Source organism: Lynx canadensis, chromosome B3, assembly GCF_007474595.2.
Source record: "Lynx canadensis isolate LIC74 chromosome B3, mLynCan4.pri.v2, whole genome shotgun sequence".
NCBI classification, from domain to species: Eukaryota; Metazoa; Chordata; class Mammalia; order Carnivora; family Felidae; genus Lynx; species Lynx canadensis.
The window spans coordinates 137,369,726-137,389,128 of record NC_044308.2 but is presented as its reverse complement, the minus strand read 5'-3'; the positions used below and the strand labels follow the sequence as shown (position 1 = coordinate 137,389,128).

The following is a 19,403-nucleotide window of genomic DNA, read 5'->3' as shown; positions in this document are numbered from 1 at the left end:
CTGAGGGGAGCCCAGGGAGGAAGCCAGCCAGCACGGGGCGCTGCAGTCCAAGAGGGTCCTAAGAGGGACCTTCGGGGACTACACAAATGGCTAGTGAGGGCTTCCTGGCGGCCTGGGGACTGGCCCATCTTGAATTGCCAGAGAAAAGCTGGCCCCTGCCCATCACTCTGGGTGCTGGCCCAGCACACGAGCCCCAGCCAGCTCCCAGGAAAGCCCCTGAAAGCCCCAGAGGTGACACAGCGTGACTTCTACACACGGGGCCCCAGGTCAGGGTGGGACCAGATCCGACAGGCCCAGGCTGACTGACAGCTCGGGCCCAGGGTGACTGTCGTTGTCGGTGTTGTTGCTGAGTTGGTTCTTGTGAGAACACCATGCAGGATGGTGGGCGGAGTCCGGGCACCGGACGATGCTCGTGAAAGATCCTTGGTGAAATGGACGCAGGGAGCCCACGTCCCGGAGCTGTGCCAGAGCGCAGGGAGGCCGTGGGCAGGGAGGAGAACCGACATCTGGGCCTGGGCGTTGTGGTCAGGGCGTTTGGTGGAACAGTCAGACAGCGAGAACAGCCACAGAGAGCGGTCAGCGAGCATCTGTGTGGTTACACCATGGGCGCCAAGGCGGGGAGCAGATGTTCAGAGGCACAGGCAGGGAAGGACCCTTTCCTTCACTCAGCACGTACCTGTCGGACACCGCTGGGAATACAGCAATGAGCAAAGTTAATGTGGACCACGCCTCCGAGGAGTCAAGGGGAACATAGACTTTAATCAGTAATCCAGAGGAAGGTACCGGGGCTGTGAAAATGTGTTAACGGGGCTGTTTTGGTCTATGGCAAGGGAAGGTCCCCCCGAGGAAGCCACTCACAAGCTGAAATTAGAGTGATTGGTAGGAGTTAACCAGGTGCACTGGAGAAAGGAGAGAAATTAGTATTTCAGACAGAGGGATGGCCTGTGCAAAGGTCCCGTGGCGGGAGGATGTGAGGGCCTTGGAGGGGCCAAGAGCTGGCATTGAAGGAGGGCAGTGCTTTTCTTTCCGAAGGGGCTGGGGAGATTGCTGGTGCCTGATCCCTGGCATCTGGTGGAAGGGGGAGCTTGTGGGGCTCAATGACGTGCCTGTCTGCCCCTGTATCCATTGGCTAGAGGAGGAAGGAAGTGAGCATTTATTGAGCGTAGCGTGCATTGCCTCATTTATCCTTATGACCTCGGTAGGCAGGTTTCATTCCCTCTTTTCCCCAACAGATGAAGGAACCGAGGCTCAGAGAGGCTGAATGCCCTATCCTAGGTCACACAGCTAGGATGCCATAGAACCAAGGTAGAACCAGGACTCCAAACCTTTTCTTTTCCTCACATCACCTTTCTTTCCATCAATGGTAGAAGATGCTAGAAAATCGGGTCCCGTTTCCTGTGATAAACTCATCTTGCCTGAACTCCTCAAAACTCTAGAGCCTCAGATCCGTGTGAGATCCCGAAGGACCCCCAAGCATTTAGTTACCCAATATTATGTGTCCTGTTTCCGCCCCACTACATGTGCTGTCTACCCTCTGCCTCCATACCCTTAGGGATTAGGAGCTTATCGCTTCCCGAGGAAGCCCCTTCTCTCTTTGGATAGTTTTAACTGGGTGGAACACACGTAGTCCTTTCTGTGGGCAAACTGAGGCACAGAGCAGCTCCCAGATCTGGGAAGAGCTGAGATTGTCAACTTCTTCGTGGGCTTCTTGAAAGGTAGTTCATGCCTCTGTGTGTGTGTGTGTGTGTGTGTGTGTGTGTGTGTGTGTGTTTTCTAAGCATTTGAGGGTCGTATTAAAACGTGTCTTTTAATTCAAAGAGCGTTTTAGAATTCAGGTCCCACCAAGTGAAGATGTGAGCTCTAAATGAACAGCCACTGGGCAGACAGCAGGAGTCTTTTGAAACAGACCACCCCCTCGTCAACACTTGTAAATGCAAACACGCTTTGGACCTTCAGAGATGTTTTCCCCAGAGGATCGTGGCCAAGACACCGCTCCTGGCTTCAGTAAGCCAAGGGTTAGCTCTGAGAATGTAGGCGCAAACACAAGGACCCTGTAAACAGATTCCCCGTTTGCGAGACCATTGATTACAGCTTTTCAGTTTGGTGCAAAGCCAGGCTAGAGTGAATCTGTAGCTCCTTGTTGTCGCTCTTTCTTTCTCCCGGACGGGTCAGAGATTTAGAGTCAGGCGGCGTCAGCGTGAAATGTCAAGGAGTCAAGTTAGAGTCCACACGGGCTGAGGCAGCCCCGCATGAACCAAGCAGGTGGGCAGGAGCATGCACCAGCCAGGTGTGGCCCGGCCCAGTGGCCGTGGGAACTCACGCTCACTCAGCTGTTCAGGTGACTTACTGCCCCCCGCTCCTGAGTCCCTGCTGAAATCCGTGCCCCCAGCAGAGTCCTTGCCACAGATGGGGGCAGGTCTTCTATCCCCATTTATCAGAGAAGGAGACAGGCTCAGAGAGGTTATCGACCCTCCCCAGGGCACATAGATGCTGTGTGACAGAGTCTCCACTGGGACCTAGTCAGCCTGGCTCCTCCCAGTCAGGCCCCTGCCCTGCACCACGTTGTGTTTTGGCCGGGGTTGTGGGGGGGGGGGGGGGGGCTCTCCTTTCCGGACTTTCTCCTCTCCTGCACTCTTTGGCGGTGAGGACATCCCATGAAGCCACAACCTCACCGGTCCCTCTGGAATTTCGGAAATGGCCTTTGGCCACTTTCGTGGACTCTAGGCATTTGGACCTGGGAGTCTGGCCCTCGGGTGATACTGGTGGCGTGGATGGTGTAGAGGGTGGAGGAGAAAGAGGAGGAGGAGGGAGCGATGGTGAAGAGCACGGTGGTGATGACCCTGACTTAGGTAGGGATCGTGTGAGTGATCGTACTAATCGTGGCAGCAGCCTTGGGCGCCTGCTGTATCTCCCGTAATCCTCAGAAAGACCCTGTCAGGTAGGTACTGTTTCTCCCCCCTGTTTAGAGATGAGAAGCTTGAGCTTTGGAGGACTTGAGTGACCTTCTCAAGATTTACAGCCGGGGCTCTCACACGCCAGGCAAGGATTTATGTAAAAACAGGCAAAGCCTGGAGCTCTGTGTTTTTCCCTACCCTTCCTGCCTTGAATGGTTTGAGCAAACCAGACACCTTGGTTTCTGGCAAAACCGACCTTAGCCCCACTTGACAGTCGGGAAGACTGAGACCGGTACGGCCGGCTTGCCCTCCCCTCCCGCTCAGAGGCCCGCGTCCCCTCCCCCCCCCCCCCCCCCCCCCCCCCGCCGCCCGCCCCAAGTGCACTCACACGTCCCGCTTTGGTTCCGCAGGCTCCGCGGTGGCGAGGACTCGGGCCCCTCTTCCGGAAGGTGTGCTGTGTGGCTCTCCCCCTGCAGCTGCTGTTCCTGCTGTTCCTGCTGCTGCTGTTCCTGCTTCCGGTCGGGGAAGAGAACCGCAGCTGCACGCTGGCCAACAACTTCGCCCGCTCCTTCAAGTTCATGCTGCGCTACGATGGCCCCCCGCCCACCTAACCCGCCGGGCCACGCAGGTGACTCTCTCCTCCAGCCCTCCATCCGCCCCAGGGCTCCTTCCGAGGGGGCCCAGGAAACTGGAAACAGAGGCAGGCTGCGACCGGCACAGCTGCCTCGGTGTAAATACTGCATTGATGCCCCCCAAACAAAACCACTTTTTATATGGTGTCGTCTTAGCCTATTTATCCTAAAGGTGCCCTATGTGCGACTAGGGAGTGATGCATAGAATGTTTATATCCTCTGTGTGTAGATACGCTCAGTCCGTATAGTTTCACGTATGGCGTCTATTTGTGGGTGGGAAGGTTCCTAGCAGCTTGCGGGTCCTGTGGGATTTTGTGGCATTTTTGCCTGGGGCTGCGCCCCCCCCCCCCCGCCCTGGGGAGCGAGAACAGGAACGTGTCACTTTTCTGGCAACGGCTTAGCGAGAAGCCACGTCCCAACCCCAGATGCTAGTGGAGAGGCCCCTGAGCTGTCAACACAGAGGAGCAACACCAGCCCTCACTCAGCTCAGTCGCTCTCGCTCTAGACACAGTGAGAACAAAACGACAGCGGGTTAGATGCTGTGGGTCAGAAGCGTAAGGGTGATGCTTGAAGGCAGGGCCGGTGACGGCAGCCAAAAGTGACGAGTGATAGCGTGCTATCCCTGAAGGAAAAGAAAGATGACAAGCAGGACCCAGGACTATACCAGCTCACAGAATTTTGGGCACCCTGTGCAGGGGCGGGGCAGGGGAGGGCACTACCCCCCCCCGCCCCGCCCCACCACCTCTTGGCCTCTGATGGCCCAGAGCAATGCAGAAGGCCGTGGCTGTGACCCTGATCTGCAGGTCTGGTTAGAGCATGCTCACTGTGTTCTGGGAAAGGAGAAGGGAAGGAGGGAAACTTCCTTGCCAAGGTCTTCATTCAGAATGGGGAGCACGCTGTGCTGGGGAAATGTGTCCTTCCGTCCCTCTTGGGCTGTTTTCCACTGTATACGACTCTAGCTGAAGGGTCGGGGGGGGGGGGGGGAGGGAGCACGTGGCCCTCCAGGGACCAGGGATCGAGGGTCCAAGACAGAGATGAGAGATGGGCGTTGGAGCTCAGCCTGTCTAGGGGTCTCTGCCTCTTCCTCCCTGGAGAACGGACTTCGGAGGGAGGTGGGTCTTCTGGGCTGAGAGTGTCCCACACGTGTCCTCACGAGGGGACCCGAACGAGGCTGCCTGTGGGCACCCCCAGGAGAGGGGCCCCCCCCCGCAGACCGGATGCGGGGCCCTGAGGCCAGAAACGTGTCCTTTCCTCCTGAGCGCATTATAACTGGATCGCAGTTTCCCTAAATCAACAAAAACACTAAGTTTCCTTTTGGAAAACGCCTAGTGGCCCCTCTTTACAAACTGATTTTGTCCGCCCACCTACAAGTAGTAGACCGAGAGGGGATCCTGCAGGCCTTTGGAATCATGAAGTGTCCAGCCTCAGAAAGGCCCTGCAAAGAGGGAAACGGAGGACCCAGGAGGGTCCTGACTGCCGGCACCAAGCCCCGCCCCCCAGCGCTCCGGCAAACAGGGCCCCTCCCTCTGCAGAACCCAGGCCCCCCACCCCCGACTGGGCCAAGCTGGACATTCCCGGGGCAGGAAAAACGCAGCTGCGGAGAAGTTCGCACTCAGAAAGCACACTTTTCTCCAGATACTAGGAGGCGGAGCCACTAGACGGGTCCCCGCAGGCGACCACTGTCCTGGAAAATCAGGGCTGGAGGACCCAGGCCTTGGGTCACGTGGCCGAGCCCAGGTGCTCCCGGGGCCGTGCGGTCCGGCGCTGGAAGGTCAGACTGTGGCCGGGCCTTCGAGCATCTCCGACTCTCCCACTTCTTGGGCGAGGAGGCCGAGGCCCCGAGAGGGGAGGAACTTGCCCAAGACCACACAGCGAGAGGCAGGCGCCCCGAGGCCCCGGCTCACCGTAGGGTGACCTGTCGCATCGGTAGCCTTGCTGCGTGTAGCCCGCGTCCCCGGGCAGAAAAACTGCAATACGCAGTCCGGGGGGGTGGGAACGTCTGTACGTATTTTTTAAATTTTGATAACGAGGCCCTAGAGCCTGCTTGTTTGCATCACTTTTTTAAAAAAGAGAATGGGTATTTTCATTACTTTCATATAAATACAGTTGTGAAATAGCCCACGGACTGGTGCTTTTCACGTGTAATCTCTCCTGCTTACAGTGGATGCAGACGGTTAGGATTTGTAGGACTTTCTCGCTTCCTGCACAACAACTACAAAGAGCTTTAAAGTGCCGTGTGAGAAAGGTGCCCAGTGGGACCCGCGTGTGTTTGTTTTTCCTCCCGCCCCAGAGTGAGAGTCATGGAGACACGGGGGAAGATCACGGCCTGGCCCACCAGCTCGTGTGTGTGTGTGTGTGTGTGTGTGTGTGTGTGTGTGTGTGTGAAAGAGACAGAAGAAGAGAGGGAGAGAAGGAAGGAGGGGGGTATGGGAGGGGAGAGCAGAGGGAGAAGGGAGGAGGGGAGAAAGGAGGAGAAAAGGAAGAGGAGGAGGAAGAGAGGGGGGGAGGAGGGGGAGGGCAGAGGAGAAGAAGGAGGAAGAGGAGGGGGGAGAGGGGGTGGGGGGAATAGGAGGGGAGAGAGGAGAACACAGTATGATCGCGGTGCTGGTCGCCCTCCTCGGCTGCCTCCCGCCCCTGCCCTTCCTCTTAGTCTGACCTCCTTGCAGACCGGCCCATACAGGCCCCGAGGGTGTTTCTAAAGAAGCCAGACGAGGGGTGGGATGTGCAGGTGCCGATGACAGAGGAGGCCCAGAGACTCAGGGAGGAGCAGAGGGGACAATAGCATCGAAACCAAGAGTGCCTTCCATGTGGTGCTTGCGGGTGCCCGGCCCCTGCGTGGGCACCGGAGAAGCCATACTTGATTTAAGCCCCACGACAGCTCTCAGGGTGAGGCATGAACTTTACCTCCATTCTCCAGATGGGCAGGCTGAGACCTAAAGACAGAGACGCTTGCCCGCGCAGAGGTGGGATTCGAACTCAGGTCTGCCCTGTGCCAAGCCCACACTGGCGGGAGAGGAGGGGGGGTGGGGGTGGTTCAGGCTGGCTCTGCCAGGGCTCCGCCTTTGCAGATGGATCTCAAGTGCCCCCCGCTCAGCAGGACGGGCCAGCTCCCACATCGGCCTCCCTGCTGCTCTCGCCCTGGGTTCTGGGAACAGTTGCCCCAGGGGCACAGTCACAAGGGTCCCCTCCGGACACCTTCACAGCGGTTACTGCCCGCTGCAGAGGGAAGCGGGGCTTCCTGCCCGTCTGGGGGCCGAGCCCTTCTCTGTCCACCTGCGAGGTCCAGGCATGGCGGCCGCGAGTGTGAACCCAGTGCCCAGCACAGGGTGGGGGCCTCGGCTGTGGTTGTCCAATTGCATGGAAAACCCCAGAGGCGAGCGTGTTTGGTGACCCCCCCAACCCCCCTCCCAGATACAGAGGAGATGAATCCTGCTAGATGGGACTCACTTGTCTCTCACAACCTCTGATTTCTTTGCTTCAGGCCGCAGCAGGGACCAGGGGTCCGAGGATGTCTGTCCCTGCTGGGGGTGGGGGGGAGAGTGGGGAGGATCGGCTCAGGCTGCCCGAGGGTGAGGTTAGGAGGGGATCGAATCTTCTCCGGGAGCCTGAGCCGGGGCCTGAGCCGGGGAGGCTGAGCGGCCCTGCGGAAGCTTTGGGGATGTGCCCGTGAAGCTGCCCTGGTTAGAGAGGGCGGACGGAACAGGTGAAGGAGCAGAAGACAAGTGAGGGGCAAAGGCAGGAGGGGACAGAAGACCTGACGTCACCAAACTGTACACTTAAAAGTGGCAAAGATGGTAAATGTCACGTTCTGTGCCTTCCGCCACAATTACAGAGGGAGGGAGGGAGGGAGGGAGGGGCGTCAGGCTGTACCTTTATAGGTCTCGACTTTTATCCGAGGACAAGGACCCGTGGCCAAGTTTTCACTCCCCAAAGACAGAATGAAAATAATGGTACTAATAAGGGCAGACGCCTGGAGGTTTTCGCGCTTTGTAGGATTTTATTTCACCTAAGTGCCGGCTCTTTATTCTCAGAGTATGTCCTTCCTCCTGTTGGGCGTCCCGTGGCCTCGAGGAACGAGGGAGGGGAGAGAACAGCTGTATCTTCCTTTAGGTCTGTTTTCTGAGTCTTTAGAAGACAAAAATGGCCGACTCTCTGCTGTTTTCCCCAAATGCAGTGTTCTTTCTGGAAGGACAGGAGAGCCCTGCCAGAAAGGGTTGGGAGAAGGGAGGGGTGCAGCTTGAGAAGTGCCTTGGGCTGGACTCTCAGGGAGGGAGGAAAGAGAAGCAGGATGAGGACAGGGTGGGGGTTGGGTGCAGTTTCTTGCGACAGGGCCGAGGAGGGGCCGGGAGCCTGCCAGCCGTGGCCTTGGAGAGACGGACGGAGGGCCGCTAGCACGGCACTCCCGATGGCCGTTCGGGAGCCCGTGTCTGTCGCTTTCTGTCTGGCCGACTGGGCAGAAATGCCCTGTGCTTCTTCGCTCTTTAACTCAACGCAACAGGTGTTCTCAAGTCCCTCGTCTGTGCCAGGCTCGTGCTGGAGAATTCAGGTGAATAAAGCCCCAGGCCCGCCCTCCAGGAGCTCACAGCCCAGGGGAGGGAGGGGAAGATGCCCAACCAAGTGAAGTCCTTGCTCTTGACCTCGCCCATCTGCCCTCCCGGAGCAGGGGGCAGACCCACCGTCACCGAAGCTGGTAGGGCACGCAGTGGGATAGCCGAGGACGTGGTCCTCGTGTGCCTTGCCGTCCCTTGGAGGTCACCGTGCCGCTGTGAGCCAACCTGAGCGGAAGGGCGGGTCAGGATCAGGGTGGCAGGATGAGGAGAGGACGGACGTAGGCACGACAGAAGGAGCCGGGAGGAGAAACCGATGGGCTGGGCTCAGGACGGAGGCGTGGTCCCGTGGGCGGTGCTTTATCTTGGAGAGGGCTTCTAGAAGTTTCCGGCGAGGCCCAGGGCTAAGGCCAGGGACGAGCAAGCCCTCAAACACTGCGTGTTGTTACTGCTGTTACTGGCACAGTTACTCGTCTGCAGTCATGGGTCACGGTAAAAGTCTGTGGTTGGAGACACCAAACTGAGAAGCCCACTCTTCCCCGCTGGAGGTTTTCCGGCTTGGTAACGTACATTCCAGGCATCAGTTTGGCCAAGAATTAGGATAATCATGCCCTCCCCCACCTCCCACCCACTGTTAGTCCCTGGAGCAGAGGAACTGAGCGGCCCCCTGAGGGAGGCTGCGCCTGGGGCAGAGGGGGCGGGGGAGGGGTCCTGCGCGTCCTGAGGGGCCCACAGCTTCCTTTGAAACCTGTTACTGGAGGGGCGCCTGGGTGGCGCAGTCGGTTAAGCGTCCGACTTCAGCCAGGTCACGATCTCGCGGTCCGTGAGTTCGAGCCCCGCGTCGGGCTCTGGGCTGATGGCTCAGAGCCTGGAGCCTGTTTCCGATTCTGTGTCTCCCTCTCTCTCTGCCCCTCCCCCGTTCATGCTCTGTCTCTCTCTGTCCCAAAAATAAATAAACGTTGAAAAAAAAAATTAAAAAAAAAAAGAAACCTGTTACTGGAGCGGCTCTCGCTGGCAGTGGCACGGTGACCTCCAGTGAGCCTCTCGTATCCCTGGCCCAGCCAGGACGGTGCCCTAATTCTTTCTCTCGTGGGTCCTCAGCCACTCCAGCGGGCCTCCCCCGACTCCGCTCCTGTCACCCAGTCTGATGGTCGCCAGGCCCGGTCAGCACCACGGACAGGTGGCGAGGCCGTGAGCTGTGAGCTCAGCACAGGCCCAGCACTACATGCGTGGACTTCTTACTGTATCCATGGCAGACATTGAGAGTTGATCACCGAGCGTTCCCCTCCCCCTGTCTATCCTGCACAGACCTCACAGTCCTTCTGGAAACCACCCAGGCAGCTGCTGCCGATCAATCCTATTTGTCATGTGAAAAATACGTGTTTGACCTCCTTGTCCCTGATACCAGCCCCCCTCAGCAAACTCTCAACTCTGGCCTCCACCCCCCCCCTTTTTTAAATTTTAAAATTAGGACGTTCTCAGGGCGCCTGGGTGGCTCAGCCCGTTAAGCGTCCGACTCTTGGTCTCGGCTCAGGTCATGATCTCACGATTCGGGAGATCGAGCCCCGCATCGGGCTCTGTGCTGACAGCTCAGAGCCCCCTTGGGATTCTCTCTTCTCTCTCTCCGTCTCTCAAAAATCAATAAACGTAAAAAAATATTAAAAGCAAAATAAAATTAGGACGTTTCCAATCAAAAATCTCTCTCCTTAGTTTCGTACATGGGGGATACAAGGTAACCCCAGAGAGCAGATCATGGGGAGGAATTACCGCATAGGACTTTTAGGGGAAGCAAAATGGAGGAGAAAATGTGAAATTGCCTGGGTTTTTTTTTTTTTTTTTTTTTAGGCTGTCAGAGGTGGGAGGGCTTTTATAGACTCTTATTCCAACCTGTGCCCATTTTACAGATGAGGAGGCTGAGGTCCCGACAGCTCCTGTTCACCCAGTGATGCAGGGAGTGAGTTAGTTCTACAGGTGGGGAGAGGGCTCCCCGCATCAGGTGACAGAGTGCGCAGGGCTGGACAGGTTGCAGAGGGAGTTCTGCTGTTAACAGCCGGGTGACCTTGGGCGACTTCCCTGCCACCGTCCTTCCAACCACAAAAGGGGAAGTTGGCCCTGGAATCCCCCGTGCTGCCTGAGATGTTCGATACTCTCAGGAGATGGTGAAGGGCTCCTGTGTGAAGGGAAATCTCGAGATTCAGCCCCACGTAACAGAATCCCTCCTGCTTTGATGTAAACAACCAGGGACTTTGCTCTTCCCTGAGCCTGAGAAATCTAGAGCCAGGCAGCCTTGGCAGCTGCCAAGGTTTCCGCCAGCTCTCTCCCTTCCCTCGAGGTTACCTCATGGCCCTAGGTGCTTGCGCTACCTCCGACGTCGCGTCTGCGTTCCAGGCAGGAAGAGGGCGAACGGGCTCCCGAACCTGCCCTCGTGGCCCTCCTTTTCCTCCCCTTTCCCAGAAGCCCCACCCACAGACTGCTGCTGCCCCCTCATTGGCCAGACTGTGTCACGTGGTGCCTCTCCATCCGCGAGGAATCCGGGGACAAGCCCCCCACCCCCCCGACAAAACGGGCGTCTCTTAGCAAGAAAGAGGATGGAGTGGATTCAGGTGGCCCTTAGGTGCCTGTGCCTCTGATATGCGGACCCTCTCTGTCTTGGTCTCCAGCTCCATCAGCAGAGCTTGGAGGACATCGGTCAGTAGAGTGAGAGCATGACGCGCCGCCACGCGCCCGCCACCGCCCGCCACCTGCGCCACCAGGTGGCAGGGCTCCCTGGGTCCATGAAGCCCTTCCCCTCCCCAAGGCGTTCCTTCCACACCGAGGGCGCTGCCAGGCCCACCTTTTTGTAAGACCTGGGACAGGCAAATAAGTCAGGTGCCCCTGCCTGGCCACAGCGAGCAGAGACAGCCCCTCCCCTGTCCCGGCCCCGGGGCTAAGCTTTTGAACACCTTTGTGTTTGGAATTAGCCTAGAAAATTCATATTTGCTTTAATTTCTTCCAGAAGGTGAGTTTACTCCTGGGTGCAAATCCTGGAAAGAGGGGCCCTCTGGGCTTTTCCTGGGCGGCCCTCCCACTTTCTGGAAGATCAGAAAAGTGCCGGGATGCAGCCACAGGTGGCTCCCATCCTGGGGCTGACAGAGCAAACGGGTGCCTCCAGCAGAGGGAAGATTCAAAGGACTCACACCAGCCGTCCTTGCTCCCTCGGTTTCAATTGCAAGATGAATGCCTTCTGTCTGTCTCCAAAGCGAGAAGGAGGAGGAATTTGTTTTTAAAAGGGAATTAAAAAATCAAACCTCGCCGTCTAAAAACAGATCTTCCAACAGAGCACCCAGAGCTTTAGAGAACAGTCAGCCAATTCAGCATCCCCCCCCCAACCTCCGTTGGTTGTCATGGTAACATACCAGGGCTCACTGGTTGGTACCCAACCACCTTGTCCAGAGGGGACAGTGATCATACAGAGGAATCTGTTTCCCCAAAGGATCTGGGCTTCCTTTCCAGGATGCTTACTTCCAAGGTCAGCAATCAGGCTGTAGGCCTCCAGCCCCTCTTCCTGTTCTGATGCAAGGGGAGGGAAGAAACCTCAATTCAGAGCCTACAAGATGTCCCTGGCTTCTTTTTTATTTAAAAAAAAAAATTTCTTTTTCTAATGTTTATTTATTTTTGAGATAGAGACAGAGCATGAGCAGGGGGAGGGGTAGAGACAGGGAGACACCGAATCCGAAGCAGCTCCAGGCTCCGAGCTGTCGGCACAGAGCCCCACGACTCGAACTCGTCAACTGTGAGAACATGACCTGAGCCAAAGTCGGATGCTCAACAGACTGAGCCACACAGATGCCCCAGCCCTGACTCCTTCTAAATGCCTGTGTGAGGGTTATGATCCTGTTGAAAGCGGAGCCTGGGGAGGGGGCGGGTTGGTGGTTAGCAGCTTGCCTACAAGCAACCAGAGAGTGGCCCCTTTGGGACTTGAACTCAGGAGTGAGGGGGTCCAGGCCTCTCCATGGAACTTCAGCCTCAGCTACCTTTCTTCTCTCGGTGGCCCCGGGCTGCCGCTGCCGTGGCGGCCGGTTGACTCGTTGAGGGTGACGCTCCAGAGCAGGGCTGCAGGGCTTTCCCCCGTGCCCACCCCCTCCATGGAATCCTGAACCTCCCACCGGCATCGGGAACTGGGAACAGCAGCATGGGTGCCAGAGGTTGGGGACAAAGAACGGCGACAGGCCACCTCTCACAGGGCGGGTGGGGGACAGAGTGGGCGGGTGTCATTGCCTGTAAAGCTGCTTTGATTTCTTCTCCTGGAGAAAAAAAGAGGCATTTTCTCTCTAGGGGCAGAGGCCATGCATGTTCTAGAAGTTTCATTGGCAAGGAAGAAATGGACAGAGGAAGTTGTATGTGTGTGTATGTGTGTGTGTGTGTGTATGTGTGTGTGTGTGTGAGTGGGGTGTGTGCACACAAGGCCCAGAAGCAGAGGGGGCAGCCTGGCTCTCAGCCCTGGGCTTCTGGAAAATAGACACACCAACAGGGCCTGGCATCCTTAGGATGACCATGCTGGACCCAGGACATTTCCCCTGAGAAGAGCATTTTATGCGTCTCACGGAAGTAGCTGTTTGTCCCCCTGTCATTCTCCACACAAAAGGGAATGTGAGTCGACCCCCGGGATTCTCTGCCATCTGGAAATTTCCATAAGCTGGTCTGGAAATGATGCTCTCTCTTTTTTTCTCGAGACAGCATACAACCAGCTCGTGAAGAAGGACTTAGCTCCACGGGTCCTAGATTCCTTCACATCTCTCTTGCTCTGCATGTCTGTCTGTGTCTTTGTGTTTTAGAAGCCACTGGTGTTTGTCGTATTTGTTGGGTACCTACGGTGCCAGAGGCAGGAAAAAGGCAAGTTTCCAGGATCAGCTTTGGAGGAATGAAAACTTTGCAAGCCCATTTCAAGTCCAAGAGACCAATCCTCTTGTGCCAAAGCATGTGAGCCTGATGGGTTTGTTAGTTTGCCTTGTCCTCTCTCCCAAGGGAGGGCTCGGGAACGAGAGGGGTCCAGGCCTCTGCGGAACCCCACCTGGAGGTGTTGGCCACATTCCTGCCCTCTCTCTACCCTCAGCCAAGTCCAAAGACTGACTGGCTGTTTACACCGCTGGTCTGGTCTGGTTGACGCAGGCGACGGTCTGGTGGAATAGGGGTGTGTGTGTGTGTGTGTGTGTGTGTGTGTGTGTGTGTGTGTAGTTGCCACATAAGTGGGTTTTGGCGTCGAAAGCAAACTTCAGTGTTTAAAATGTTCTGTTATGTAAACAGTATTCACAGGGACCATATCCACTCCCGTCATACTAGTTGGTGATTGTCAAACATGCGTTTGCAATAAATTAAGCTTTCTGGGAAGGCAAGCAGTAACAGAGCCAAATGAGTGTCCTGGAACATGTGTGTTTTATCTCGGTTCATATCAAGTCCACGACCAGCCCAGAGCCTTCCCCGCTCGGGAGGGAGGGAGGGAGGGAGGGATGCGTGGGTTCTTCTAGCTTCTCAGTGCTATGGTTTCAAAGTCACCTTGAAGTTTACAGCCCCTTTCTGTGGCTGGAGTTGGAAGTAGCCGTGTTCTCAAAGACGGCTGGATGTTTTCGTTGTTGCTTTTTTTGCATTTAAAAATGTATCGCTTTATGTCTGGAAATAAAAAAATCTCTATTTTGGTCTATGAAGCATCGTGTGGTTCGGAAAATCTTTTTTTTCTGGAGTCAAGGGGTTTTGTCTGAAGAGGTTACGAGGAGAAAGAGGGTTATGTGGCTAAGGCTGACTGATTTTTAAATTCTGGCCTCCAGGCAGCAGCAAGGCCTGGTTTATGCAGAGGTTGAACTCAGGGCGATAGCGGTTCTCAGCTCCTCGGAAACGTCAGGATCACCTGGGAAGCATCTTCAAAGTCATTGCCGGCATCTCCCCAGACCTCGTGGGCTGCAATCTGGAGGGTAGACCGAGTGGAGTTTGAAAATTCCAAATGCGCTCTGAGTAGACAGACGGCCCCAAACAGAGGCAGGCACCAGGCAGATAACAGAAGGCCCTTGGATCAAAGCCCCACTTTGATGGTTTGTTTAACAAACCGTTCTTAGGTCTGAGAATCTGCTTTCCAAAGCCACAGGGTTTTGGAAGCTGTACCCAGAGAGGGCAGAGGTACAAGAGAAGGGGGGATACCATCCCATGTTCGAGGAGAGGTCTAAGAAACCAGCAGCGAACCCCAGACCCACCGCCTGTCAATCAAGTCTCCCGGCAATGGCCCTGGCTTGCCAGGAGAAATGTGTGTCCAGAATCTTCCGCTCCCAAAGCGTATGTACTTCAGTTTCGAACACTTTCCATGAGGTTTTAAAATAGAAAGGCTTTGACTCTTGCATTATTTATCCGCCCATTCCCGAATTTTACGAATCTGTTATTTTAATAACGCACGCAATCCTTTTCCTACTCTGTTCTCTGAAGACACCCTCGTCGCTTATTAAGAAGAGAGAGACAAGGACCTCTCAGGTGAGAAAAACGTGTCTTTAATCCCTCACCCTTAAGTGACTGGTAAAAGGGAGAGACCGGGTTTTAGACTCTGGGTAAAACTAAGTGGTGTCCAGAATTGTGAGTGCGAAGGACTTGGAACCTTCTGGATGCAGGAGCAGGTTCCCTGGCACGTGCCCTTGGAGTCCAGCACCATTCCCGTCGCTGAGCCTCGGATGGGAGAGTCTGTTCTGTTAGGAGGGGGTCCTTGGCTTCCACAGGTCAGCCTTAATGGCAGGTGAGACCGCGGAGTCCTCAGTGCCCCAGCTGGTCGCTTCTGGGTGTCAAAGGGCAGAACAACTCTCCGCCGTCAGCCCGTAACAAGAGTAGTGCTTGTTCGCTATAAGGAATTCACTTCCAGAAGTGAGTCCGGGGGCGCCTGGGTGGCTCAGGCGGTTGAGCGTCCGACTTCAACTCAGGTCCTGCTCTCACGGTTCGTGAGTTCGAGCCCCGCATCGGGCTCACTGCTGTCAGCGCACGGCCTGCTTGGGATTCTCTGTCTCCCCCTCTCTCTGCCCCTCCCCTGCTCATGCTGTCCCCCAAATAAATAAATATTACAAGAAAAAGAAGAAAGACGTGAGTCCATCAGGTATCTTGGGACCTAATGGCTAACGTCTTAAGAGTAGTACCCGAAGCCCTCGTGACTCTTGTGACCTGGGGTCAGGGGGCCCCTCGACTCCTGATTAGCCGTCTCCCAAAACAAAAGACAGAACCTCGTCCGCTGGGACACTCTACCCTTGAGGTGTATGGAGGTCATGGGGTCGGCCCTACGTAGCTGATTTTAAAAAGCTTTAATCTGCATAACGTGAAGGTAAGGCCAGGCATCACGTAGAGTGACTGTGTGCTGTTTTTAGCGACCCGGGGTCGGGAACTTCGGCGTTAAAACATCACTTCGGTGGGAAAACTACAGGTTCTAAATCCTTACGGAGCTCTCATACTCCTGACTGGGTGATTAAGTCATTTTTATGACTATGTGATTTTCCACTCCCCCCTCCACCCCCCACCCCCCCACCAGCCCTAGTCATGGAAGTAATTATCTTACCTCTGTTTTCATCTGAGGCTTCCCAGCCCGGCCGTGACATGTTTAATTGGAGAGATTCATCATCTTTCGTGGAAACCCCTTGGTGAGACGCTATTCAGCTACTTGGCCTTGGCCTTTCCTGTCACCGTCTGGCCGGCTCTGGCTCCCAACCGCTCCTGCGGTGACCTTTTGCCACCCTGCTTCCCTCGATTACGCTTCAAGGGGAGCGCCCCCGGCCCGCTCCGGGTTTCCGCCGTGGGGATCCTGGATTGCCGTCGTGCTTTGGCGTGCGTCCTGGTCGGTCCCTGCTTCCAGCTCCTCCTTGGTCTTCGCCGTGGCCTTCTGCTAATTTCTAACAGGAGGCCTCTGCTACCAACGGACAGCAAGGGAAATTGCTCCAAATTGTCCCGCGACAGTCTCTCTCCATCGCGAGTGTGGGTTTCCCGTCCTTGACCATGTGCAAATAATTGAGGCCCTTTTGCTTTGGAATAAGGTGATGGCATGACAAAAAGAAAAGTTAAAAAAAGAAAAGAAAAAAGCAAGCTCCTTGCGATTGGGCGTCCTGGATCACATCCTGGAACGGTAAAGGGACATTAGTGGAAAACTCAATGGAACACAAATGAAGTCTGTGGTTTCCTGAATAATGTCACGCCGGTGTTCGTGTCGTGGTTTTGACGAGAGTCCCACGGTTCCGTGAGCGGTTCGCGTCAGAGGAGACCCGGCGACGGGAACTTGGTGCTATCTTGGCACCTTCTCTAAAATTATCCCAAGGAAAAATTTTATTTATTTATTTATTTTAAGTAGAGACTTTTATGGCCCTGGGGAAAAGGGGAGAGTTCTCTCTCGCCTCTAAATTGCTCCCTTAAAAACGGGTTTGGATCTGTCCTGGGAACAGGCTTGGAGTCAGCCCCATCCACATTTGCCTCCCAGTCACCGCATCTCCAAGGTAGCAACCTTGGGAAAGTTCTCCAGTCTTCTTGAATGATACTTACCACAAAGGGATATATGGCCGGGAGTAAAAGCAGCCAGCATGCCCAGCGCTTGGCACGTAGCGAACACTGAGCTGGTGTTCTGGTCCCATCCCAGCCGCCTCCTCGGCCGCGCTCAGCACGTTCGGAAGACACGTCTTGTTTCAGCCCTCTGAACGTGGGGTTTGTAGGCGACGTAGGCCGACCCCAAAGTACGGCCTTGCAACTGTGCCAGGGGTCTGCGGCGTCCCCTACGCGCTTCGCAAGTGTCCCGGGGATCCTCGTTGAGCAGGGGGCTTCTGGAATCAGCCAGGGGTCAGTTGCAGACAACAGCACCCACTCTAGCCCGTTTAAGGAGAGAAAGATGAATTACAGGGTGTTGGGTGGCTCACAAAATTGCTGGCACGGTTGAAGGAGTCGACTTCTAGTCTGAGATTCCAGAAATAAGCCCAGCCTGAGGACCACTCTGGCCTCTTCCCTGGCGGAGACAAGAGGCAGCCACCACTTTAAGAAGCTGCCAAGCCAGGAAGCCACCGCGGTTGCCTGAAGACTCTTGTTGTCTCCCCCGGTCACCCAGAGCAGCCACCCAGGTGCCCCGCGTCAGGCCGTCTCATGGGCCTCCCTTCCATACCGCGTATCGCGGCAGGAGAACCTGAGCGGGCAAAGCCTAGGTCACATCCAGGGCCCGGCAGCGAAGGAGTCTAGAAATGTCGTTTTAGCTTTACCCTCTCTGCATCACAGGAGGGCGTCTTGCAAGGGGTTTACTGGGTGATGAACCGAGCACCCCACAGTCCACGCCTTTGGATGCTTAGTATTCACGCGCACCCCTGTTTCCCCATCCAAAACTCCAAATGAAAACAGCAGCGGAAACACTCAGCTCCCACGCTGTGCAATGCGCCTCCCGCTCGTACAAACAGGTGCACGCTTAGCGACACGTCTTACTAGTCAGTATATCCATTTTCGTGCTCCGTGAGTTTCCCTCGGGTTCATTCGCAGTCTTAACTTGATAGCCTGAAGTCCGTGAACGAAAAACACGGTTAACGACCCAGTCCCCGCCACCACGCCCACGTTGTCCATGAACAGGCACCGGAGTGGCTGGAAAGAGGCCGTGTGATTGCCCAGCTGACTCTCAGGAGCCTCCTTTGTATAGATGGGCTTTCGGTGAGCAGACAGCCCCACGTAGCCTGGCACCCGAGATCTACTCCAAGAGGACTACCCACAAACCTCTCCTTCAAACTTCCTTGTCATCCGTCCCTAACCTTGAACTTTTCAAGCCCTTGACCATCCTTAAGTCAAGAATGTTTAAGTAAAGAATATTTCTGAGTTCCTACTGTATGTCAGGCATGAACAAAATGGTGAAGGAGAGCAAACCCAGGCTCCTGCCTTCATGGAGCCTCCTTCCTGGAGCTGGCCGCTGCCCACCAGTCCACGTAGATCTGTACTCCCAGTCACTTCTGTTATCGGGCAAAATGGATTACCAATGGACAGCTCAAAGCTGGCCCCTGGGGGGACTTCCCTTCCCCTTGCCTTTCATCACCGGCCTTCAGGAGGACTTCGATCCCATAGCACTGCACTTCTGGCTGGTCAAATCCAGCTGTGACCTGTTTTTGTTTAGCCCAAGATGACCAACAGGATTTAAAATTTTTTAAAATGGTTCCATGTTTAAGTGGTCACGTATTAGGGGCGCCTGGGTGGCTCAGTCGGTTGAGCGTCCGACTTCGGCTCAGGTCACGATCTCGCCGTCCGTGAGTTCGAGCCCCGCGTCGGGCTCTGTGCTGTGAGCTCAGAGCCTGGAGCCTGCTTCTTTGGATTCTGTGTCTCCCTCCCTCTTGGCCCCTCCCCTGCTCACGCTCTGTCTCTCTCGAAAATAAATACACTTAAAAATTTTTTTTTGAAAAAACGATCACATATTAGGTGGTCATATAAGTACGTACATCACATCTTCAGTTTTGCCTCTTAGCCTATAAAGGCCTAAACCATTTCCTACCGGGCCCTTTCGAGAAGCATTTGTCAGACCCTGCTCAGGGCTGTCGCCTGCACAACTTCCGGCCCAGCCACCCCTCGTATCCAAGCTGTTCGCCCCTGGATCCCAGCCAGGTCCTTCTGGAAGACCAGCTCCCTGCAGGCGGGCCCTGACCCCCCTGAAGGGGGCCCAGGCAGAAAGAACATCGGACTGGGTGTCAGGAGAAATTGCTTCCAGTCCCAGCGGTGGCCACCAGCTCCCTCTGTGTCTCTAGGTAACTCGAGGGCCCCCTCTGCCTCTGAGCCCCTCGCTGCCAAGCGGGGGATGAGCCGCGAAGCGCGTTGCAGAACTCCCAGAGCCGTGCCAATCCTCCCGAGACTGTCATCCACGTGACCACCAGGGACACACCGAGAGAGGGACACACAGGCGGAGCGGAGGACTCAGGGTGCCTGTGGTTAATCCTTCATGCTGGGGCCTCCCGTGATGAGCCCTGCAGGTGCACGTGCACACGCACACAGAGGTGCACGCCACCCCTCACAGATGCGTGCGCCTGCTTGCAACACACACTGCACACGTGCACACGCGCGTGCCCACGTCTAACACGCGTCACGTGCACAGACACACCTGCGCCCCACACGCACTCTGTGCAGACACACGTCGCAGACGAACGCACACGGCCCTCCGTCCAGCCTTTGTGGCTGAGAGCCCCACCAGAGCTCAGGGGCGCATCCCTGGGGGTTCCCTCCTAGACTGTTGGCCTGACGAAGTCTCCTCGGGAACCAGAAAATTAAATTCGGGGTCATTTGTCTGTGCCGGATATCGGGCATAATTTGAGGATTACTGTGGGCAAGGAAAAGAGAACGGACAT

At 55.9% G+C, this 19,403-nt stretch overlaps 1 protein-coding gene across 7 annotated transcripts in view; it reads left to right on the top strand.

Moving 5' to 3' along the window:
- The window catches only part of SYNE3 (spectrin repeat containing nuclear envelope family member 3), a 103,525-nt gene extending 85,277 nt beyond the window's left edge, over positions 1 to 18,248 (top strand). For 3 of the 7 annotated variants that reach the window (XM_030319900.1, XM_032593456.1, XM_030319899.1), the window contains one exon: positions 3,305 to 3,888. In XM_030319900.1, the coding sequence (XP_030175760.1) occupies positions 3,305 to 3,696 (392 nt within the window). In that variant the 3' untranslated portion in view covers positions 3,697 to 3,888. Of the gene's footprint in view, positions 1 to 3,304; positions 3,889 to 15,642 lie in introns of those variants that run through there. The other 4 variants (XM_032593454.1, XM_032593453.1, XM_030319896.2 and 1 more) reach the window with 3 other exon arrangements.
- Positions 18,249 to 19,403: the final 1,155 nt, after the last annotated feature.